This window comes from Chamaea fasciata, unplaced genomic scaffold (genome assembly GCF_029207755.1).
Source record: "Chamaea fasciata isolate MVZ Bird 193981 ecotype frontalis unplaced genomic scaffold, bChaFas1.0.hap1 SCAF_5, whole genome shotgun sequence".
Classification (NCBI taxonomy): domain Eukaryota; kingdom Metazoa; phylum Chordata; class Aves; order Passeriformes; family Sylviidae; genus Chamaea; species Chamaea fasciata.
Genome location: NW_027094090.1, coordinates 14,889,416 through 14,914,832, shown reverse-complemented (window position 1 = coordinate 14,914,832; position 25,417 = coordinate 14,889,416). Strand labels below are relative to the sequence as shown.

General features: G+C 41.0%; 2 protein-coding genes across 2 annotated transcripts in view; both read right to left on the bottom strand.

The window, feature by feature from the left end:
- Positions 1-6,649: 6,649 nt before the first annotated feature.
- LOC136290073 (sucrase-isomaltase, intestinal-like) lies at positions 6,650-19,866 on the bottom strand. Its single transcript, XM_066184515.1, has 7 exons — positions 19,789-19,866; positions 17,841-17,897; positions 16,075-16,205; positions 15,195-15,283; positions 14,136-14,185; positions 9,685-9,843; positions 6,650-6,887 (listed from the first exon to the last, which is right to left on the bottom strand). Exons 1-7 carry the CDS (start codon positions 19,864-19,866, stop codon positions 6,828-6,830), a joined length of 624 nt encoding a protein of 207 aa, XP_066040612.1. The 3' UTR covers positions 6,650-6,827.
- A 448-nt stretch (positions 19,867-20,314) lies between these two features.
- LOC136290072 (sucrase-isomaltase, intestinal-like) overlaps positions 20,315-25,417 on the bottom strand; it is a 46,414-nt gene continuing 41,311 nt past the window's right edge. Inside the window, exons 16-17 of the mRNA XM_066184514.1 lie at positions 24,407-24,555; positions 20,315-20,468 (exon numbers count right to left, since the gene is read on the bottom strand). Coding sequence (XP_066040611.1) covers positions 20,315-20,468; positions 24,407-24,555 — 303 coding nt within the window. The remainder of the gene's footprint in view (positions 20,469-24,406; positions 24,556-25,417) is intronic.

Sequence of the window (25,417 nt, the reverse complement as noted above, 5' to 3'; positions counted from 1 at the left end):
ACTCTTGAAGACATAACAGTCATCTTTAAATTGTTGCTTCATGGTTTGAAACTTCCCTTAGGTGCTGAAAGGCATGAAGTGTCTGTGTCAGACAGTCAAATAGTCTCTTGGCATCTCACTGGAAATGCTGTTTTAACTTCCATTGCTTTCCAGCTGCCTATAAATCCCAGACATTTTAAGTTAGAGTTTCTCAAACACCTTCTTTTCGAGCCTCTAAACCTCTATGATCACATGAAACAAATTAAGAAATAATGAAATGCTGCATAGGTTGAGCACTATATCATTTTCTTTTATGCGTTACTAAAATAATTGTTTCTTTTCTGCCATTGAGTACAGTACTTCCAGCTGCTTGATCTAAAAACACATCAGTGTTATGGAACTGTGCTTTTGTCTTTTCCAACTTGGCAATGGCTCAGAACAGCTTTCCCATCAGACTCTGCCCATGGAAGGAAGAAGAGAGGAACATTGCTTGTATCTTCAAAATTATTGTGTGAAGTTTTATATATATATATGTACATATGCATATATATAGATCCCATAATTGCCATGCTTTTTATCTCAGCTTTCTCAGATTTACTCTCCAGAAAGCATAATCAGGTGGTGAAAAAACTGATCAACACTCTTTCAGAAAGCTGAGAAAAGTGTTTCTTTCCTTTTTGCTTTCTCTGAATTCATATTGAAATTTCAATATTTTATCTGTGCCTAATTTTTTTTTTTTTTTTTTTTTTTAATACTAGGAGTTTAGAAATATTTTATGGATGACTGAAAAGCAATCATGGCATCATGGTCTACCAAAGATCTCGACTTGATATACAGGGAAAATGCTCCAAAATGGCATTATTACAGCTTGGAGAAAATATTAAGACAAACATTTAAAGGAAAAGGTTCAGACAGACCCAAAATTAGAAACCATGGCAGAACTGTGAAGAACTTCATCATCCACCATCATCTATTGATAAAGAGAGGATCTGGAGAAGGCAACTGACACCTGAGAGAGTACTTCTCACAACAGTTTTAGTAATGGTTATTAAACAACCACAGATGTTCTGTTAAGTAAACATCTCAGTTGGCAGACACAATATAGTCTCATCACTCCTGAGCATGAAAGATCAGCTAAGAGCTGTATCTTTGGGGACAGCATGAAGTAAAAGCAGGGCCTAAGAACAGAAAGGGTAAAATTTTGAGCAGCTTGCCTGATGTGAGCAACCTTCCAGGTGTGAGTTTCAGCACTATCCCAAAACACCAAACTCTGTGTTGCTTTGCAATCTTGTTTGATATGTGAGAAAATTATTTGTTCTCCAAATAATCCCTGCGTCTGCAGGAGTTTGAGATCAGCAGCACATTTGATTTCTGCACACACCCATTATCTCCCCTCCATAGGTGTGTTTATGTGGGGGAGAGGGAGGGAAAAGATGGGAGGAAGCAGCTTAGTCCTGAGCTATTGGCAAGAGAATGGAAAGTTTTGATTGTATCCTGCAAGCACTGGACTTCGGTCTCACCAAAACAGGAGATGGGGCTGCTGTCAAGGGCTTGTGAAATTGCCTGAACCAAGGAGGAGTGGATAGAGCAGAAAACTTAGCAGGAAACTTTGCTTTACAAATAGCACCCCAAAATGTTCTTGGTACATCCTTGAAGCTCCATTATATTTGAGCACGAGCTTCAACTGCAACAACCCCCCAAGCAAAGTTCAGTGAACAGAAAGGATGCACAACTCTTGTTACTTCTGGGGTTTTTTTTCCGTTTGCATCTTTCTTTGTGGTGAAACTGCAATAGCCTTTAGAGAGTGTCTACACAATCCCTTCTGGGTCACCAGGAAAAGCCTCACCATCTGTCTGAGGCCTAGAACTGCTCAGAATAGCTCCAAGGCTCTGCTCGTGTTATCCATGCACCTCTCCCTGCCTCTGCTCTCTCAGGGCTTCTCCAGCTGACTGCATTGCTCCCAGGAAAGGGCATTTTCCTGCACCCCCTCCTCCATGGCTTTAACTGTGCCCTGAGCATAGCAGTCAGGACAGTGCACAGGAGTGCTTGGGGACCACCAGCCTTGCTATTTGGAACTGTGTTGTCTCCCTAAAATTCACAGGGCTTGCTCATTTCATTGGGTGACTAACAAGAGAGGACACCAGACTGCTCTACTACACTTTTTTTTTTTTCTTTGAGACACTTATAGGATGACTTCTTGGTAGCCATGGGGCAGTGGCTGCCAAATCTGTGGCATGATGTGGGAGCATTGCTAGAGCTTATATAGGCAACTGTGCTAGTTTTAATCCCTGTAGTTTGTTAGTCCCTAGAGAGATCCCACATTTGTTGGCACATCCTCTGGCAGCTGTGTTTCCCTCTTGGGATGGAAACGTGCCATTTCCAAGAGAAAGCCCTGGCAGTCTCCTTCTCTCTGAGCTCAATAAGCTCTTCTCACCTTCATTTCATAATCCTCCACCACAGTACTTGCATTTTATGCATTTGCAGTGAGCACAGTAGCAAGCCTCTAGCCAAGGTCTCCACGGGTCACTGCTGAGGCTCCAGACACCTGCCCCATGGATCTGGGAGCAGGGAAGCCAAGGTGTCACTTCCCAGCACAGCCCCCTTCCCTGGTGGGTCCCTGCACTGGGAGGCATCCCAGGAGACGTTGCATTCTGGCTTGCATGATGGTGCTGAGCCCTGATGTCTGCTCCTATATCCACCCCTGGTCACATTACCCCAGACTGCAGGGGAAACTGGAATTCATGAATGTCACATTCACCTTTCTGTGTCACACCAGCAGCTGTGTGGTTTTTGCCCCTGGGCAAGGGGTGAGGGCCAGGAACAGCATCACTGCTCCCCAGAACCAGGCACCAGCTCTGCTGTGGGAGACTTGTCTACCTCATGCACACTCTAGACCCAGTGATATTTTTCATCTTTGTTGCAGACCTGTTGGCAAAATGAGTGGCAAATAGTCCCTGCATGAGAATGGCAATGAATTGCTTTAATTTTCAGGTAATTTCCTGGTGACAGGAAAAAGTAATTACCAAAACCTTTACAAGAAGTTATTCAACTATATTCAAAATCTATTACATACCAATATTTACCAAAAATCTGATCATATCAATGATATTTCATAATCTTTGTAGCTATGTGGAGACCTCCAAAAGCACTGACTTGTCACAGAAATTTCCATGTTTTGCAAAAAAACCTACAAAATGTCCTTTCATTATTCATAATTGTGAACCCAAGGGAGACTGCTGTGATCAGTTGGCATGACACAGGCTAGGGATGCAGTTCCAAAAAACTCCTGAATTACTGAGCAAGAGCATTTCTTTTAGAAAAGCGTCCACTTCTCTTTTAAAAATTTCTACTGCAGGAGAATTTACCACAATTCTTGAAAAGCTGTTCTAACAATTAAAATATCAGTGTTTGAATTTTTCTAATTTCATTAACAGACACCAAATCTCACCTTTACTAATTTAAAGAGCTTCTGCCACTGCATTTTGGCTCCCGTAGGTACACTGAGACTCTCTTTCATGGGACTGAGCCTTCTCCTGGCCATTCTCCTGAGCTCCACAGTGAATTCACAAGAAAATGCTTTTTTTTTTTTTTTTTTGGTGGCCTTTCAGACAGTGCTGTGGCTTTACTTTGTGGCACGTTTATTTATTTCAATATATTCCACATATTTCTGACACCAGAATGGGACAGAGTGCTCCAACAAGATGGTGTCAGTATGACAAACAGGTGAGTTATAGTATCTCAGCCTTTACTTGTCTGTATATCTGAGGTTGCTCTACCTCCTTTTTGATTAAACTTTTCATTGGGAGCTCATGCTCAGGTCCAACAAGCTCCCACATCTCCTCCAGTGTCTCCTTTGCTCTAGCAGAGTCCTATCTTCTTTTGTCTCTTATTCATTCCAAAACACGCAACACTTCATCTGGCCATATCAAAATATATTTTTTGTGTCTGGCTTACTGAGCACAGCAGAGCTCTCTGTACATGTCCCCTAAATTTAATTCTACTTCAGTCAGTGTAGCTGATTCAGGCTACTACCATCTTTTCATGTTACACAAAATCAACATAAACATTCATCGATAAAACAAATTCTTGTTTTGCAAGAAGAGACAGTGGGGATCCTTTGAGATTAAACCTAAAATCATCCATTTTAGATGAAAAAAATGACGTGTACATGGAGTAGTATGGAGAATGTTTATTTTTCCTTTCTCTGCAGAAAAGAAGTCTAATGACATATTCTTAGGGTCACTGTATCTTGGCTGGTGAATTTCTGTGTTCTCTTTATGGCTTTGTAAGGCAGAAGCATAGAATCACCAGGGTTTTGAAATGCAAAGTAAGAGTTTTTCCCTTTACATTTCAACTCCTTCAGATTCTGAGGGACTCAGCTGGTGGGTTTTATGGCTGACAAAGGCAGAATGGAGAAAGCAGCTGACTACTAATGCTTTTAAAACCCAGCCTGAGAAGTTCTCACTCCACTGAAAATCTGTATTTGTAATAAATATAATCCACATCAACACTTTGGGAAATTCATTCTTTAGTCCAATCTAACCTTAAATGACAGTAAAATATTTGTCTGTAGATTCTTGGCTTCGCCTCATACCACTTTTAACAGGTGATCAGTATTTTTTGTTGAAGTTGTTATCCTTTTCACGAGAAGAAAAAAGAAATTGTTGGAATGGGAAGGAACAAACAGTGTAACCAAAAAAGAGTAAATGATCCAAAATTACACCTGCACCTTAATTCTCAGAGAGGATAAACAGCCAGATACACACACATGGCCACACAAACTCCATTTTTCTTTGATGTCCCTATTACAAATGCTGACCAAGGGCTGTCTTGCTTACATTTACGAAATAAATATGTGAAATCAGAGCCCAAGGCAGATGTATTACTGACTAGTGATTTCCTGTTGTGTTCACTAAAGCTACAAGGCCCAAACTAACAGGAAAGGAATAAAATCCAGGTTGTAATACAAGACTGAACAGCATATTGATGCTGGCAGGAGTGTATTTTTCTGCACTTATTCAGATATATGTGCAAGTGCCAGCTTAGTCAGTGATTTCACGGAAAACTTGTGAGCACTGGCTGACTCCACGTGTTTATCCAGCAGAGGGCTCTTTACAGTGACATTACCAACATCTCCATGGCTCTCCAGCCACATCTGTGTTCCGGTCTCCACACCAGTCTCCTTTTTCACCATTCGTCAGCAAATTCACCACCTCCCCTCTCCCAGTCCTGCTTTTACCCACACTGTAAGGTGGATTAGAGAGAAATCCACTGAACCAAAAAGAGCCCCACTCACAAACCAACCAAATTCTGTTCCACACTCCAGGCCAGGGTGTTTACAAATTTGCTTTCTCTAATACATTCGTCTCTTGCTCTCTCTCTTTGCTCTTCTGCCATGGTGAGGAACCAACACCTCATATTTGGAGGAAAACAGAGTAGGTACCTCTTTGATGCCATTGGTGCAAAGATACATGGAAGAGATTGGATGCTGCACAGAACTGGTCTGCTTTATTGGATGGTCCCCATCCACCCCACATTGTCAAGCCAAGCGCAGATTTCTCTCTTTATGTCTGCAACACGCTTGGGGTGAGCAGGCACGCGACTCTCACAGGCAGCACGAGAGGATGTCTGGCAGTGTGGCCAAGCCCAAGGACAATGTCTGTGGCCAGCAGCCTCTGGACCAGCACCTCCTGTGCTGCTGGAGCCCCTGCTGGTTGCCCTGCTCTAGTGCAGAGCCATGACACACAGTGCAGACACATCCTCTGGGCCTCTGCTGTTCCTCAGGTCTGTGCAGCAAGCACTGCTCTGGCTGGTTGGCTGCTGATGCTGTCTGCTCCAACAGAGGTTCTCCTTCTTTCCTCTGTCCCAAATACACAGCTCTCACAAACCCTGCTAACATCATTCCTCCGCACAAGGACCTTCATTTGCACACTCCGAGTGGCACACTTTTCAAGTGTTTATTTCATCAAGGACTGTAGTCATGTGCTGTATTCTACAGTAATGGAGATGGTTAGTTAATCTGTCACCTTGAATCCTCCTTCAGCCCACTGCCCATATTCTGTTCTTCCTCAGCCCTTTCTCACCATCTTCAGCTACACTTTTTTGTAGTATCTTATTTTCTTCAGCTTCTTCCACAAAAAAGCTGATGTGCAAGTTGCTTTCTCTTCACTGTGCAGAGCAAACATATCTCACATCAGACCTTACTGCAACCAGCAAAGACTCTGGAGAGACCCAAGTCTTAAGGCTCCTCCACAAGACCCAGCTCACTTTGAGAAAGACATGCCCAGGCTGCAATCACATTTCAGGATGGAGACAAAAGTATGTGATCACTACAGTTGTAGATCTTGTAGTCTAAGACAATGAGCTGATTTTTTAGATGTGATACTGTAGTACTTCATATAATATTATAATAATATTTATTAGATTATATATGTATTGCATATTATATTAATGGTAGGTTATGTATTGGACTACGGAAATTAAATGGTTTTTCCTTTTTTTTCCCCTACCATAGCTTTGAAAAAAACCCCAACAGTGTATGGTGTGTAGAATATGGTCCCATTGAGAACATTTCCAAATATTATCTCCATCTGTGGTGAGACAGAATTTTCAGGATTATTTCCTCTGTGCTATTTTGAACACACATCAGTTTATGTTAATACTCATTAACTACTACTGAAAATTTTATTTGAGGAATAATGAGTTATAAAAACTACATAAGAAAAGATCAGTCGTCAGGTTCATATACAATGTTTTAATGACTAATATTTTTTTTTACATTAAAATCAAAGTGAGATCAATAGCTGAGGGCCAAGGACGCTAAATTAGGTCAGTGTGTTCTGACCATTTTAGTAAAACTTAATGTTGAGTTCCTGAGTAAGTGGAGCAGAAATCCGCAAAACCAGTTTCTGTGGGAAAAAACAGACACAAAACAATGAATTACGTTAATGTAAAAAAAAAAACCCAAACAAACCAGTTCAAAACAGAGATTAAGAAGTGAAACTTGAGTTTAGACCTTCATGATTTCTTTAACATATCTGATAAGTGAGACTAACTTGATGGCAGTATGATTCTTCCTACTGCTGTATCCAATTCAACATCCCTTTTAGAAATTCAGTAATGGTTTAAAATTAATTACATTAATTAAATATTAAATTATAAATACAATATCTGTCCTGCTCTCTCCCTGCTCAATGTTAAATGTAACATTTTTGTGCTGCTCACGTAATTTCCATTTTCAGTACTTCACCAGTTTTATCTTTAGGTTTCAGAATTATTAATCTCTTAAAATGTACAATATCCATTCACACCTCTTCGCCAGCCCACACATTCATGTTAACATTACTCCAACAGTCTGTGCTTACTTAGATCACTGCTTCAAAGTATCTAATATTATCATCTTTCATCAGAAACAGTTCTCTACCACTGCTTAGTGAGTTGGAATTCCACTTCTTGAACAATTTGCCTTTTTTTCAAATACAGGGAAAAATGAGACAGAAGTACTGCAAACTCACCCAAACACTAACCTGAAAGTTGCCAGGCAGCCAGAGAGGCTACTCCAGACTGCAATACTGCATGGACATTGGGAGGAATGGATGTTGGGAACCACTTCCCAGCAGAGAATGTGGGAAGTGCGAGAAAAAGAACCTTCCCTAAGCCCATTGCCAGCACAAGCCTGGCCAACAGATGTACCCTTCCAACATCCCTGCTGCAGTCACTGTACAGTTCCTTAAGGCATGAAACTCCAGAGGAAAAAAAAGATAACAGACTCCTAATAACAGGAAGATTCTGCGATACTGCAAATGTCAGATCAGGGTAGCGCCGCATGAATCAGAGAGAAAGAAGTGGCTTATTACTAAGCAACCTGTTTCTATTTATATACAAATAAATATGGCTCAATAAGCACTTAAGCACTGCTATTAAGTAAATTTGCTTTCTGCAAAGCAAAACCAATATGGTAGAAGTTACTTTCTACTGTAGCCCTTTAAACAGTGGGGTCTCTGCTTGTAAAACTATTATACAAAATGTAATCTCACTAATCCTGTAAGAAAGTAGCAAATTTTCCCTTTGCATTTTATTATTTTTTAATTACATGAATAAGTTTTCGAGATCTAAACCCAAGCTGCTGCTAGTGCTTTTTTTTTTTTTTTTTTTTTTTTTAATTAGAGGGTCAAACATGAGAGGAATATGGGTAGTGACATTGTAAAATCTGTACAGGTATGGTGGGAGAGGTTTGACTCAATCTCTTAGAATTGTGAGAGGAATATATTTAGCTGGTGTAGAAAATTTTTTGCAGTTTTGTATCCCTACAACATCAACTTGGTGGGTTTTTTCCTCCAGCATTTTAAGTAGATCATAAGTCACCAGGATAATCTTTTGCGCTTAAATCAAATTTTAACTTATATTTTTGAGACAAGCTTATTAGTCTTTTTAAATAATCTTTGTATGTGAGGCTGTTAGTCTGCAGTTATATTCTGGATTTCTGTGATTGGTACCTTCAAGCACATCTCAATTGAATGTTTTCTTTACCCTGCCACATTTATGTTGCTTTCAGTTTGCTTAGAGTCTCTTAAACAATTCCTTCCCTTGAGGCAATACTGATTAGGTTTATTCATGACATTGCCTCTGAAAGTGAGATTTTTACAATTCTCTAAGGCAGAAATTTATTCTCAGCAATTTTCTTCCTTTACAGACTTTTTCAATTAAAAAAAATGGTAGTACCGGGTATGTATAATGGGGATCACTCTGGTTACAAATGAAACTTAATCACTAAGCCAAGTGGGTAGGGCAACATAAGATGTGACATCCACTACTTATTGCCTCAGTTATCTTTCACTGCATGATGATTTAGTGGCATTTTCAGAATTAACATCAGGAGTTCCCTAGATGCAGATCAGTGTTGAGTTGAGAGTACACATCTCACATGGAGTGTGAATGACCACTTCAGCTTGGTGGCAGGTGACAGATATGAGACAAGTGGCCACAGGAAAGGAAGCAAAATGTTTTGCTCCTTTTGTCTATACTTCTGTGCAAAAGAAAATTGGGACCACAGAGGCTGTCGCTGCTTAGGGTTTACTAGGGGTGTTCTGTCCATCCCCTCTGGAATGTCCCCATGTTGGTGCCAGAGGAGCAGTGCACAAGCAAGCCATGCATTTTGTGATGGAAATGAGGCTTGGCACTTTAAGATGCTGAAATTATACCTTTTTGGAAGACAGGGAGATACTCCCTGGAGCCAATTATACTGGAATAATTTCTGGACACCAAGTAATTGTGAGAAAAAAATTCACAACATTTCTTTTCAGCAGCAGATAAAAAAAACTTTGACAAGTTTTCTCATTTTTTAGAGTTATAAGAATGCCCATAAAAATACTAACTGTGCTCTCAGCTCATGGACCTGTATCTTCTTTCCAGAATTTCATTAGTTTAAAAATTTGTGGCAGACATCAAGTAAAAGAGAGTGCACAGGCAATAGCAAAGACTAAAGTTTCCTAAAAGACCTCTTGCTTTTCTTTTTTTTTTTTCTTTCCCCTCCTTAATGTCAGACTGTTGTATCAAGATTTGGTGTCTGGTTATACTTGAAAATGTAAAGGACTGTGGATGAGAAACAGTGAAACAGTTCCTGTCCTTTACTGACTTCATCTCTCTTCACTGTTCTTAACCCTCCTTTCCCTAAGATTTTTCTTGTCCTCTCATTTCAGGTCTTACCCCACTCATCTCAAAAGACAGAGCATCTCCACGGATGGATCTTCCATTCAGAGACACAGTTTGAGGTCTCAGTTTCAGGCCAAGAACAGTAATTTTGTTGTACTTCAGAGTGTCAGCTCCACGGTAGCCATTTTTAACTATTTCTGTCTCCAGGCTTCCCTGGAAAAAGCCACAGAGAAAACTTTTAAGACCATAACAGCTCCTTAGAGGTGACTTGCTGCACACTGTTACAAGATATCATCCTTGTCAATGAACATAAAAATGTCTTCCAACGTAGACACTGAAGTCATAAAGGAAAAAACAACAGTCACATTAAATTGTACATAAGAAAAGTTTCATTTATGATTATAAACTAAGAAAATAGCATTTACAGCATTCATTGGATTACAAATAGAAAAACATGTCCAAGAAGACATGTTTTTCCACTTTTAAACAATGTAAATTTTGTTCTTGTACCCATTACAGAGTAGAGAGGCATATGCAAAGCCAAAATCCAGATACAGTGATTCAATTAGCGACTTAAGACAGATTTAATTAACATCCAAAACTAACTGCTTTAAAACACTAGTATCTTCCACAAATATCATCTGCTAGATATTTTGCCCCTGTTTTACATACCACATCTCCTGCTAGAAATCCCTGTTATATATGTCCCAGCTTTAAGGAGACTAAAGGGATGTATGTCCACAGAGGTTTGTTTGTTGTACTTTTCATTTCCTATACATCCATATTTAGGGGTGTACCAAGAGGACATACAAAGTCATTAAACTAATCCATTTGGATGACCAGTGACAGTAATTTCCCATAAATGCAATGAAGAGGAATCATTGCATTTGTTATGTGATCAAAGTTGTTGAGGAAATAAAGGTGAATTACACTGCTCAGGAAATGATGGATTGCTATGCAATCATGACTTTTTAAAAATGTGCCAAGGAAAAACCCATGATGGAACCTTTTGCATAAATTAGCTTATGTTATTTCAGTAGTGCATTGTAGGAGGGGAGTAGGAGCTAGATCACAGTATGTGTAACTTAGGGCTGTGCTTAGACTGCTTATTTCAGGCATCCACACTAAAAATAAGTGCTAAGCCCGAGCACACTGATTTAAACTGCCTAAATAAGGAATGCTGGCTATTATTTAGCAAATGGGGAGAGGACTGCAAAAGCCTCCAGAGAGCTTTTTAGGGTACCTATTACATGTGATGTCTTATCCTCTCTGGCAGAGCTCCAGCACGGAGGGAGGCTCAGTTTAGAGAGAGCACCTCCCTCTGGTGCTTTACTGCTGTCTCATGTATGGCTAAGCAAGAGAGCCAGCCCAGGTGGGCACACAGACCCAGGAAGCACAATGTAATGCCGAACTCAGCTCTCAAGCTCAGAGGCCCAAGACAGGACTCTTCAGTAGATACCATTTTCCCTGACCAACGTCTAGAACTCTTGGGGAAACAGAATAACAGAATATGCAGATTTGGAAAGGACTCATAAGGATCATGGAGTCCAACTCCCTGCCCTGCACAGGGCAACAGGATGGTCCAGGGGGATGTGACCCTCTCCTCCCCAGGCATCTAACGGTTAAAGGAATTGCCCATGAAGGTCCTGACTTCTTGTATGAGGGGGCTGTGGATATCACTCAAAACCCCATAAATGCAAAGCAACATGAAGCCCTTGATCTGATGGCAGGAGCCAGGGTTTCTGTACTCTGAGCAAAAAGGGTCATGAGTTTTTTTCTTATCATGTAGCTCTGATCCTATCAACTTAACCTTTCCCCCCCCCCCCCCCCCCGTACATTTTCACCCTGAAGATTGGACCAGTTTTAGCAGAAACTTCCCTTCAGGCTTTCCAGTCACTTAGTGCCTAATGCATCTTTTCAGAACACTTCCATCACCATTCCTTTAGTATAGTGTGGACCCACCTGGTACAGGCTGAGCACACCTGCCTTGTCTGCCACCCCTGGGGATCAGGACCTTCCTGCTCATCCCTAAAGCACAGCAGATCTCATACACGTGGATCAAGTATTTTTCTAGCCTGGTGAGTTTCATGTAAGGGGGCACTTTGGCTTAGGTCACTTAGTCACTATGCATGTTGGAAGGGAAACATCAAGGGAATTAAAATGCCAACTGCAGTGAGACAGCACCACAGAGCAGGAGCTTGAATTATTCTCTGAGACTTAAGAGCCTGCCCTAGTCTTGAATTCTTCTTTACACTTCTGAGTTGTTTAAATGAAAATATAAATTAAGGGGTCTAATCCTGTAGCTGTTACTTTTGCAACACCCCATGCTGGGTTCAGAGTAAATTCTGTGATGTCAGACCTTACCAGCAAATCTCTCAGGGAACAAGACTTGTGTGTTCTCCTAAAACTAGGTGGGATTAAATTATTCTTCCACATTTTTTAAGAATATAGAAATGTGAAACAAATACTGACACCTTCGTACATTTCTCATACCTCAAATTTGCTATTTGAGATGAACTGTTTTCTTTATAAACACATAATAAAACTCGACTTTAAGGATTATTGGAATGCAGATAGGGAATTCAGTCCTGGATTTACAGGCAGAAGTCAAATATGAGCAATGAGAAATGCATGTGCCAGAGAAGCAACAATCTAATTTGCACAGTTCAAAATTTAATATAAAACTGGATATTGTTTTTCTGTAGCTTTCCTGCAATAAATTACTATACACAGACTACGGAAAACCAAAGTGATTTTTCTTCCTTTTTGCTGTTGAAATACCCTTTTTTTTCTGAAGAAGAAGGAATTTTTTTTTTTTTGTAAATCAAGAGCAAAATAAGTTAAAATTAAATTTAAAGTCTACCCATGTGGTATTAGTTCCAGGAAAACATCTCACGAATATACCAGGCTACATAATAAAGCCCACTGGCTTACCCTGGATTGCTCTTGCTCTCGCTCCTGGAAGACAGATCTTCTAAGAGCAATATCACAATAGGGGTTAACATGATTTTATTGTTTTGACTATTTTCTGTAGATTACTTTGGGTCTTTTAGGAATACATGGATGAAAATCATGTAATCATTTAGGTTGGAAAATACCTTTAAGGTTATCCAGTTCAACTATTAACCCAGCACTGCCAAGTCCAGCACTAAACCATGTCCCTGAGAGCCACATCTACACGTCTTTTAAATACCTCTAGGGATGGTGACTTCACCACTTCTCTGAGCAGCCTGTTCCAGGGCTTGACAATGCTTTCAGTGAAGAAATTTTTTCCTAATCTAATCCTCCCCTGGTGTAACCTGAGGCCTCTGGTCCTATCACCTGTTACTTGGAAGAAGAGACTGACCCCCACCTCGCCCACCCTCCTCTCACACAGTTGTGGGCAGAAATAAGGTCTTCCCTGAGCCTCTTTTTCTCCAGGCCAAATAACCCCAGCTAGCTCAGCTGCTCCTCATATGACTTATGCTCCAGACCCTCCACCAGCTTCATTGCCCTTCTCTGAACACAGGATCTGATGCGTGGCCTCACCAGTGACAAGTACAGAGGTACAGTCCTTGCTCCAGTCCCGTGTATTTCTGATACATGCCAGGATGACTTTGGCCTTCTTGGCCACTTGGGCACACACTGGCTCGTGTTCAGAAGGCTGGGGACCAAACCATGCCATGGTCTATATACAATATCCTATTTCTTACCAAATGCTAGAACTGCAAATGAAGTAAGATCTGTAGAGACAGGTTACTGAAGTAGGATAAAGTTTCTTTACAATAACTCCCACAGCTCTATCATATACTTAATGAGCTTATGGTAGATATATTTTATAGCATTTTACTCGATTGAAGTCTTGACTGTTGGGATTTTCTGTAGGTCTTTCTCAGGACATGTCTGCACAGAACTGAGCACAGTGTGAAAGGCATCAGTGCACTGACCCTGAGCTAATCTGTTCCTGTGCCGCACAGAGCATCTGATCAGCACAGCAGGTTGTCAGCAGTGTGCTGGATCTCTCCACAGGACACCCACCATGGGAGTAGTGTCTGCACTGTCAGACAAGGAAATGCAAGCTAAAGAACTGAGACTACATAATTCTCCGCACCACAAAACAAAAACATCAAGTGATCGAAGTTAAAAGGTTGCTGGAATATCCTGAAGAGAGGAATCTAGCTTTCTCCCACCCATCAGACTGAAAGTGCTTACTAGGAGGAGCACAAGAAAAAGGTCCCTTGTCCCCAGAAGTAAGTGAGTTTTTTCAGATTCATATTGCAGCAGGGACATTAATGACATGTGCCACTACGATACTCAGTGAAGCAAACACAAAACTGCAGGACTACTGTTGGACTATTTTGTAGCTAGCTGTAAATGAAAGCATTAGGTATCTTACCTGGTTTATATAGACTGAGCTAGAAGATAAAAAGCTTTCCAGAGAAAAGTTAGACAGCAGCACCTTACAATGGCTACACTAAAATACAACTACCTATATGTAAGTAAGTATCTTGCATGTTGCCACTTACGTTGCTGAATGTGTATTTAGCCAAGAAGAAGTTCTCTTTTTCAATAGTATCTGTCAAAACACAAAGCAAGTAAGATTGATATCAAAACAGGCAGCAAAATCCGTAAGCAGTTCACATTGTTGTAGCAAGTGGCTAAGGTCAGGCTAAGACAATTTGTGGGCTATTTAATGTCTTCCTCTAGTCTTAGGTTCATCTTAGGAGAACACAATGTGAGAGATTGCCCTTTCCAGCAGATCAGCTGCTCCCAGTGTCACACATTTCTCATATCAAAATGCTGACTTCAACAGCAATCAGCTTTTCACAGAATGGCTTAGAAAGGACCCTCAAGCACCACCAAGGGTCACCAACGCCTGGCCCTGCACTGCACCATCCCCAAGAGTCACACCATTTTCCTGAAAGCATTGCCCAAACACTTCTAAGAACTCTGTCAGGCTGGTGCTGTGACCACTGCCCTGGGGAGCCTCTTCCAGTGCCCAACCCCCCTCTGGGTGAAGAACCCCTTTCTAATATCCAACATAAACCTTCCTTTACACAACTTCAGTCCTTTCCCTTGGGTCCTGTCACTGGTGACCACAGAGAAGAGATCAGTGTCTGTCCCTCCTCTTCCTCTCACAAGGAAGATGTAACTACAGTGAGGTCTCCCCTCAGTCTCCTCCAGGCTGAACAGAACAAGTGACCTCAGCCACTCCTCATACGGTTTCTCCTCGAGGTCCTTCACCATCCGTGTTGCCCTCCTTTAGATTCTAATAGTTCTTTTTCATACTGAGGTACCCAAAACTTCTCCCAGGATTTGAGGTGAGGCCACCCCAGTGTAGAGCAGAGCGGGACAATCCCCTCCCTTGCCTGGCTGGTGATGCTCTGTCTGATGCCCCCAGGACACTCCTGGCTGCCAGGGCACTGCTGACTCACGTTCAACTTTCCATTGACCTTTCTACCATTCAATCTCAGGTCAATTCTCCAGCTATTTCTAGCAGGAGCCAGTGCCATTATGCTGCTGAAAAGATGGCCTGAGGAGAGCCCTGTATGCAGGTACTGCTTCACAGCAGGGGCCAGGCTTACCAATGGAATCACCATCATCCCAGAAGAGAGATCCAGAAGCTTGTCCTTGTTCATCCAGGGCAATAATAAGTCCAAATGGGTTCAGGCGGCTGTTGACAAACACGTTGAGAAGTGTCAGGCATCAGACCTGTGGGCACTGTCCCTTCCAACTTAACAAAAACTTCTGAACACAACTCCCATTTTCAGGTTACAAAAAAGGTCATGACAGAATGACAACAGTGTTCACCAAAATGACTCTTGAAATGATGGCAAAATCTTTGCCTTGCCTTGTAATAGATTTCCCCCATTTTGAGTGCTCATGTGGACAAGCTCCTCCTTCTTTTGTGGCCTTAATGTACAATAACTGGATAGTCTGGGAGTCAATTGATAACCAGTACTATCTTACCATGGCTGCTGCACAGTGCTGTCCCCTCTCTTTCCTACCAGTTAGCTCCTGAGCAGGATTTGGACTTGAGACCAGTATAATATTCATTGGCATGGGGAAATATTTTTCCTGAAGAAAGATCTGAGCCTTTCCACCTTGCTTACAGCATTTGATAAATTCACCCGAGAAGAATTTTGCATTTCCCCTTGCATACATTTATTTTGAATGACTGACAGCAGGTCAGTGTGGCAGTAAAAGGTGCAGAAGCTTTTCTGAGCATAATCACAGAGACAGGAGTAGGCGTCAGCTGTGCTAACAGTGACGTGGGTCATCTCTGAGGTGATTTCTCCTAATGAAATGGAGCGAACAGTGGTATAAAAATACTGTACTTATCACTTGGGATGGCAGCTGGGAGCTGCAGATAGTCTCTCTTCTGTACATTTTTTGATTGCTTTTTTGACTGTCTGTGGGTCTGACCCACATCATGGCTGCTTGGTGACAAACACGTGACATTACCTCTCAGTGGTGGTTGTGGCTGGTGCCTGTTGCGGCAGAATGTACCCTCCACGGATGTACAGAGGGATCTTGTTCAGTGGGGCAGACACAGTAGCATAGTTCTTCTTCCAGGCATTTGGCACTTTAAGACCCTACCACAAAAATTAATGCAGTTAGAAAAATGCCAATCCAGGCACTGCATATATGGACCACTGAAAAAGAGAGCAAGGGATGAATTTTCATTTCAGTTACATCAGTGAAAAAAAACCTAAAATACAGATTTCAGGAGTATTATTCTCGTTTCCTTTTTTAACATGAAAGAGGATTGAGCCCCTGCAGTTATGAATATGCCTCAGATAGAAACATCATGACTGAAAGACAGCTAAAAAGTCTTTAAAAATGGTACAATTTTTCTGTATGCTGTGGAAAAAAAACACTCATCAAGACACTAAACAAAAAGAAACTTTTGCCTTCTGTTTTTATACATATGGAGCCTGTCACAATCCAGTTTAAGGTAAGTGATTCATAGTCATTTGGGGATGTAAGCTGTAGATTTTCTTCTCTTCTAAGAACAATTCTTCCCCTTTCAAAAAGTAACTACAGCATTCAGTGAACAAAATTTGTGTGTGTGTGGACAACCAGCATTAAGTTCTCCAATGCCTCAAAACCAGCTATAGGCAAGACTTAAGTACAGAGTAAATAACAGGAAGGCTTTGCTCTGGCCCTCTGTAAATGATGATTATGATTTATGGCAAGTACCCAACTTTGGTCTGGATAAGCAACATGTGCATGACAAGTAAGTGCCAAATACTGGGAGGTGTGCAATGCCAGGGGCAGGCACACAGACAGGGCAAGGGACATGGGCCACTGTCCCTGGGCCCAGCCCAGCAAGGGGGCTCAGAGGGAAGCACAAGGAGAGTTGAATTAAATGCTGGACTTTGCAGCATCACAGTCTTATGAAAAGAGAAATAGGAAAGAGTTGGATGAATATCCATCTGAGGACACCAGCCAAAGGCTGAAAATGACCAAACTTATTTAAAAATAAGTCTGCAGTTCCTCTGAGAGCACTTCTGTTCTGCCTGCTCCTCTGCCAGGGACACTCAGGAGAGTTAATAACAGCCTGATGATCCTGGGCTCACATTTCTGAAAGCTCTTAGCATCAGCTTAACTGCTTCCGTTAAAGCCGACGCTGGGCTTAGCCTGCAGACTGTAGCAAAGCACTTTTGGAAATGCAGTTGTGGGGATGGTGTTGGAAAGGTCAAGACTCAGGCCCTGAAGAGAAGGTACTGGCATGTCCTACAGAGCAGATTGTTCTGCAGCTCTTGGAAGCATCTTCCAGATGGGTGCCTCACCTTGCGCTCCCAGTATGACTTCTGTCAAAAGTGATGCATGAGCAAAAGTACATCCACAGGAGGGTTTGTGGCATGTTCTCAGGAGTGTGGCTTAGGTTTCTGCCTCTGTCTCTGTGTGTGGAAGTGTATCAGAACAAGAATTAGAAGTGGGGGGCAAAGAAAGAAATCCTGGCATTTTCATGCGTGTCTAGGCTGCTCTTGAAAATTCCGTTCGCTGTGTCTTAGAGCTTTACATAGCAAAAATAAAAAATAAAATGTTACTGAAAGCTGTGTAATTTACTCTCCCAGCTACCCTGATGCAGACTTTTTTTTTTGCTAGTTTTCTTAAATACCAATGCTGTGGTAAAAATACTGCTGAAGATTGCTAAAAGTTATTTGGCTGGAATTTAAAATTATATTAAAAAAAGTAAGAAAATTGAACTTAAAAATACATACGGTATAGTAGTCGAACCACTGTGCTTCAGGGAAGTATACAGTCACAGATCTTGCTCCCTGTAATTGTTATAAAGAGATTAAAGTCTTTTTTCTTTTTGCATATCTGATATTACATTAGCTTGATTATATTTGTGCATGGAGAGATGTATGCTGAATATTCTAATAACATCATATTTTGAATATTATGGCTGAGTTATTGTCATAGCAGTGGACTAGAGCTGGCTAATCTATAATACTAAACAGACAAGCCTATTGTATTTGGGGGGGGGTTTTACTGCCATAGCCTGGGATGAGTCAGTGTTACATGATTATTCTATTCTAGTACATAGCTCTACGTCTTGCAAATGTAACTGGTCAAGGTGCACTCCTTCAACATCTGAGCAGCCCCAGCAAGGGCTACGGCAGTCTTTTTAAGACTGGGCTTCACATCTGAAGTGGGAGGCCACCACTGCTCAGTGCCCCTTGCACCATTCCTATCCCGGAAACAGGCAGAGAATGAGCACTAGCACACAGAGGATACAGATCCTCCTCTTCTTGTAAACAATTTAAAGTTGCATATAAGTAATAATAAATAATTAATGTTTTGCTAATTGCACAATTACTGTACTTCATTTTGCAGCATGTGTTGTGTCAGATCGCTGCAGGGATGAAATCACGCTAAAGGCACTTTGTATTAATAACTCCAGGAACAGTTGGAATCAAAACATACTTCCATTTTTGTCACAAGTTGCTTATTCTCACAAACAGATTAAGTTTTACTCTCAGTGTAGATGTCTGCTCCTTTGCAGAATTATGGATTCGCCCCAAGGACTACCCCAGGAATCTTGTGGAGCAAGAAAAGTATAGGTGGAAGAGAAGAGTTAAGGCAAAGTTACCATATGACATTTTAGGGATTTTAGATATGTGAAAAAACCTAGAAAGGCAAGATGTTCCCTCCACCATCTTTTCTCCACAGTATTATGACAACCCTGGATATTCTGGTCTATAGAAAAGTGCGTAACCATCATCTGATGATGATGTGATGATTTCAGGACCAGGTTGGATGGGGCTTTGAGCAACCTGGCCTAGTGGGAGGTGTCCCTGCCCATGGCAGGGGGCTTGGAACTGGATGATCTTTAAGGTCCCTTCCAACCCAAACTATTCTATGACTCTATGATTCCAAGGGCTTCACCTTCATGACTCCCATGCAAGGCAGTTCTCCATTTTAATTTTTTTTTGGATGTCTCACTTGCTCTCATCCTAGGACTCAAGGAGTGAAGGTCAAGTTCTGACTTCTTTCTCTACACAAGCAGATGCCAAGCTGCAATTTCATACTCACTGTTGGCCTGCACTGCTACAGTGAAGGGCTTACAGCTCACTTCTGCCCCTGCCCTGCCAACTGGCACTGCCCCAGCTGCCAGTTGTCACACTGCAAGACCCAGCAATGTCCTGCTTTCAAAGTTCTGCTTCCCTCATCAGGCCACAGGCATGCAGCCTTCTTTTTGTGCAGAAGTTCTTCAAAAAACATCACAAACTCCTTATCTAGACCCCCTGTCATGTTATATATCCTTGTAATGTCCCCTTTTATTCAATTGTTTGCAGGAAGCTTCCCCTGGCTTGTCATTTCCTCTTAATGGGAAGGGGTTTTTTCCCATCCTTCATCATCTTGCCGGTCTGAGACCCCGTGAAATCTTTCTACTCATCAGCTATTAGAAACCTGTGGGAGTCTGAAGATAAAGGACTGATGAATGAAGCGCCTCAGTGGGGTCAGAATGGTTTTAGAACTTAATTTATATTAAATTCACAGAGACAAAAGGGTTGCTTAAAAAACAAGGTGAGTAACAGTGTCCTGTTTATATGTTTGATCATCAGCAACATCTTGAAATATATCAGATATTCTGGCAGCATGCTGATTGCAAACAGCACTAGGATAGATCACATGCAAACACTCAGATCTGCTCAGACATACCTCTCTTGTGCTGCCAGAAGTCAGTGGTGGGCCAAGGAGAGAAACACGCCCATGCTCCAGCCAAGCAGCAAGAGCCATCACCCCTGTACTGTGCCCAGCACAGCAGAGGAAAATGCTGCTTTTCAAAATCTGTCCTGTTAGCAGCTTTCGTTATCATTATCATTTCCATAATGACTGCCTTTGCCTGTGATGGTGGGAAACTCCTACCACAGCCCTTGAGATGTTGCAGTTCCAAAACACTGTGGGTGAGCAGTAATATAGAAACCAGTTTGCTTTCATATCTGTGTGTTTCCTCGACGATTACTGCTCTGTGTGTGTCCTTGGAGACTGCTGCCAGCACAATAACAGGAGCACGTGAGGGGCAACATCCAGCCTCTTTACATCCATTCTTCACTTGGAGCAAAAGGGAAAGGCTGGGCCCTCACTTTCATCCTCCCACTTCAAGTACTAAGAAGCTCAGATGTGTCTGCAAGCTTTGACAGTGGAGAGTAGAAAGGGATGGATATGAGCAAACATGCTCTGAATGTCATCCAATGCCCTGAGCACCATTCTTTTCTTTTTTCAGTATCATGGCATTTTTAATTACAGTACTTGCCTCTTCAAGAACAGGAGCAATCATAAAGGCAGGTCCCCAAAGGAAGGCAGTATCTATTCCATGAGTCTCCTGATCAGAGGTAAATCTATTTTGAAAATGAAATACACAATGTCAATTCACAGTCATTAGAATTTGCCAAATATTTTGATATTACTCACTGTGACAAGAAATCTGCTTCCTTAAAGTATCTTTCAACACAGCCAAATATTTTCCTGATCGAAGGAATGCCAAAAGAGAATCAGATATTTTAGTAGCACCTACCATCCCAAAGCAGACCAGAACTCTCACAAAATGAAGCTGATTTCTTTTCAGAACAGCAACAGAGGAAAACAATTCTGTTCAGTGGGCTGAGACTTCATTGTGGGAGCCAATGAACAGGATAGGGGCCAGGCCCAGGAGAAGGAACACAGAGGAAAAACACTGTGCTCTAGGATCTAAAACATTTGTGAAAATCCTTGGATTTGGCCTCCCACACCTTTCACAGATCTACATTTGAAATTATTTGCAAGACAAACACAGAGCAACACTCATATATATTGTGCTTTTTAGCTACCCCTACTGAACAGATGAAAAGACTATGGAATTCAATCCATTTTATTCAATGCACCAAAATTGTTCTGGATTCCGATCATGTTCTCCAGAATGATCACAGTCCCATTTGCCAGGCATCACCTGCCTTCTCTTGGGAAGAGATCTCTATTCCACCATGCATCAGCTAATGAAAATATTGAATAGCAAAGAAGAGAGATCCTTCCCAACTCAGGAACCTTCCTTCATCCAGCATAAAATCCTTGAGAATTTAAATAGGTTTTCCATCATCTGTAAGTCTCTTCCTGAGGAAATAATTAATGGATCCCAGTTCTTATAAAAACGCCACATGGACAAAAATTCCATGTTTCAAATCCTCCTAAAATCAAGGTATCTTGTACCTCCTGACTTCTGCTACTCCTCTGCCCTTTGCCCCTCCAACAGCCCTGTGACCTTGTCAGAAATGGCAACTGGTCTGTTTTTTCATGCATTTTTGACAAATGCACGCTAGTCATTGCATATTTACATAGTATTCTCTAAGGACATATAAACTCCTTGTTTAAAAATTCCTTTATTCTGTCTATTTCACGGACTTTGCAGCTGCCCCTGTCTAAAGCCAGGTCTCTGTTGAACACCGGCTGGAGCAGAGTGGCTCAGGGTCAGTGCCCTGCTCTGACACCCTGCCTGCTCAGGGCAAAGACATACACTGCACCCAACCCAGGCTTACAGAAACTTCCCCAAATAAGTAAAGATAACTTTGCAATAAAAAGAGACCTCTTGAGTGCTTGGATTTCTAAAATATTGCAAACTTAGAGGACTACATGGAACTTAAAATGTTCTTGAAGGCATGCCTTGGGATCTGCTTGAAAGAAATCTCAGTTTGTTCAGAGTTTCTTTTTCTGTCTTGAACAGTAGCTCTTTTGGACACCCTAATCTTGAACATTATTGCATTTTGTCATAATACTTTGTAAATGTTTAAAACAGATCATGGATTTTGATTAATTACCTTGTCCTGAAGTTTTTGAAATATAAAACCTGAATTTTTCTTGTCATCTCAATAGGTTCTCTGTATTTTCAATTTCAGTGTAATAAAATATATTTTGTTGTGGGAGATTGCAGGACAAAAAGTTGATGAAGAAATTATGAAAAAAGAGTAATCAATGGTATTTGTACATGGAAACAAGCTTCTCACCCTTTAACTCAGCACAATTTTCTCTTGCAATTATAGCAACCCCTAGCATAAATTCAGCAAACAAATGAACTTTCCTATTTTGAAAATACAAGCCATTAAAGCATGCTGTCATCTACGAAAGGTATTGAATTCCATCTACTGCTTCCTCTGGTTAGATGCTGGCCTCTTTTCTGTCATATTTCCCTGCTGGTTAGCCATTAAACACAACTTTCTCTTCCTCTAATGGACTGCCACCTCATGGTCTTTTTTGGATACCTGAGATATCGATGCCTCTGCTTTACAGAGTGAAAGCCTCTGAGGCATCAAATACACTTAAAAGAATCCACTGGGATGTTGTTCTTGCTTGTTACTTGAAACGAGCCTCTAAATGGAATGAAATGTCCACATAAAATAGCTGCTGCTTGGAGACTTCCTGCCTGGGTACAATTGTTTTCATGGTAAAGACTCCAAACTCATAAGAACTTCACCTGAAAAACTAATGCAGGAGTTTTTTAGTTTTTCTTTGTATTTTTTACAAGTAAGAGGCAAGGCTGATGTAAACTTTCATCATTCATACACTGAAAATTCTCTTTCAGTTCTCTTTCTCAAAACTCCACATTTCTCCTCTTGTTAGCATCTGGGTCACTTTCTCTACTTGGGCAGCCCCACTACTAAACCGCTTAGTATTAATTAGAAATAGTAAGAAATACACATTTAGTAATAACAGTGAATAATAGTAACCAGAATTAACTAGTAGTAGTAAGAAACATTTCTAAGCCATTTTAGGATCTAGCTCTGGCAACATTAGCAAGCAATGGGACTAGGATGTCAGTAGGGGCACTGGGCAGGGAAACAGTTTGTGTAGATCTCTTGATGCCTACCCTACTTACATGCATTTGAGAGGTTTTAGTTCCTAGTAATCCCACTCTGGTCCTGTTGACAAAGCTCCCATCAGTGTCTGTAGTGAACCTCTCAGCTCAGTTTCATCTGACAGAAGCCTCTACTGGTACATCTGAGACTGCTCTTCAACTTTAATCAAAGCAAATTTGGAAATTTACCAATGTGGATATGGCCCACTTAGAGTACAGGTATGCTGGTAATGGCCAGAAAGCCAGCTTTAATAACACTAAAGTAATTCTGTATAAGCAGAGATTAGCTTATGTTAATGCCAAAATTAACTTGGGCATATCCAGTATTAACACAAATCACATTAAGCAAAAATAAACCTAAAATAAATAGTTGAAATAGCATATAGCCAATTGTAAGTTATGAGTACCTATAAAATTCTCCCTAATTTTATCTAGTAAAATGATATTGCTGAGTAAAAGAGGACGGATACTGCTTTTAAAATTTATTAGTTAACCATCATGCTGAGTAAACAAAACAGATTTTGTGCATATCCTTTCCATACTTCAATGCTCTGCACTTTAGTGTAACTTCAGTTTATTTGCAAAAAATATCTTACGATTTAACCAGAGTATTTTTAACCTAAAGACAAAAAAAGAACATTAAGCAGTCTATGACCTAGCCTGCACCAATGAAATGAAATTGTGGCAGAGTTTCAGGCTTTCGTATGTATTGTTCGCACTCCTTTTGCTCAAGTCTTTGCATAAAGCATTCTGAAGTGGAAAATCAACCAAAAGCAGGTAAAAAAAAACTAATTAAAAGATGAGGACAGGGAAACTAAACCTCAGCTGCATTTCTCCTTCTTCCAAAGAGAAAAAATGAGTTGTTCCAAAAATCTGAGTTCAATTTTCAAAGGGGCTTTTCAGTCTGCATTTATTAATCTCAGTTTTGCACCTGCTTCTACACTCAAACATCTCTGTTTTCTCTGTGCAATTTGTGGACACAGATGTGAGTTTCATAGATAGCATGCAGATGCAAGTGCTAAATTGGAAAAAACCCAAATACTATGGATCATTGGACACTCTGTATGAGGCCTTTTAGCATTCTGGATCAGAATACAGATTTCATTGATTTCATTCAAATAAAGAAAATACAGGTATGTGACTCTCGCTTTTGAAATAATAAAGAACTATATATTTCCCTAAGACTAGAAATTTTCAGAATTCCTCTTTCTTAGGTTACTCTTTTTCCTCCTCCTGAAACAAATACAACTGATATATTAATGGAAGTTAATTGCATGTATTAAGAGTTATCTTTGTGCACATAACTAGATTGATTTAACTGTTCGACTGTTCTTTTAGAAGAGACCACGCAATAGTAATACTGTGACTATTCTCCTAAGAATATCAACCAATACATACCTAAGAGCTCAACTACTTTGTGAGAAAATTACAATTAAAAAGAGACTCCAAACTCACTCGTGCATCAGTGAGCGCACCACCGTGCCCCCGTGAACATGAGACTCGTAGAACAGGGTGTATAAGTATGGCAGCAGGGAGTATCTGATCCGAAGAGTAGCACGAGATATCTTGGCAAAAGCATCTCCAAACACAGCTGGGTCTTGTTCCTGTTTGGGAAAAGTTTAGATTTGTCCTGAGCATTGAAACAAACTCAGCAGAGAAGCTGTGTGCAACGTAAGGAGAGCTGCGGCTGGCACGATGCTACAGAACTGAGTGTTTAAATAAGAAAAAGCACTCATTTGCAAACTGCAAGATGTATTAAGAACAACATCCGTTATTCCCAAACTAAAATTTTTATAAAATTCTGAACTTGAAAAAATTCCAGTGAGTTCAAAAAGATCAGGCCCCACCATAATGTATGTACGCCCTCTCCAACCACCTCTAACCTTGTGAGGAGAGGGAAGCTGGGACTCCATGCCTATGCTCAGGAACAGATACTCTGCATCTAGAAATTTTTTTTTTTTGGAGATGCAGCCCTTTCAGACAAAGGAGATGAAACACAGGAAAAAAGGAAGACTGATAATCTGCATAAAAGTCAAAAGCATAATTACATTGGTCATGATTATGATTGGTCATAATTACATGGTCTACTTAAAAGAGTAAACTCATAACCCTGCTGAAGCCAACAGGTGTTAACAAACTCACTGTGTGTGGTACAGAAAACATTTTATCCATTCAAGAAACTTGACTTCTCCTCCTGTGTGTCCCATTCTAGGATGCCCTGACAGACAGGGCAGCAACTGACAGAACGAGAGGACACAGTCTTAAGCTTCGTCAAGGGAAATACAGGTTGGATATTAGGAAGAAGTTTTTCATGGAAAGGGTGGTTAAATACTGGAATAGTCTGCCCGGGGAGGTGGTGGAGTCACCATCCCTGGATGTGTTTAAAAAGAGACTAGATGTGGCACTCGATGCCATGATCTAGTTGAGGTGTTAGGTCTGGGTTTGACTTCATGATCTTGAAGTCTC

What these genes read in the sequence shown, in the direction of transcription:
- LOC136290073 (XM_066184515.1), bottom strand. Translation starts at nt 19,866, where the DNA reads ATGGCTCTTGCTGCTTGGCTGGAGCATGGGCGTGTTTCTCTCCTTGGC. An exon ending in CTTCTGGCAGCACAAGAGAG is followed by an intron (nt 17,898 to 19,788) that starts GTATGTCTGAGC and finishes TAACAATTACAG; the next exon opens with GGAGCAAGATCTGTGACTGT. An exon ending in TGTCTTTTGAGATGAGTGGG is followed by an intron (nt 6,888 to 9,684) that starts GTAAGACCTGAA and finishes TTTTTCCCACAG; the next exon opens with AAACTGGTTTTGCGGATTTC.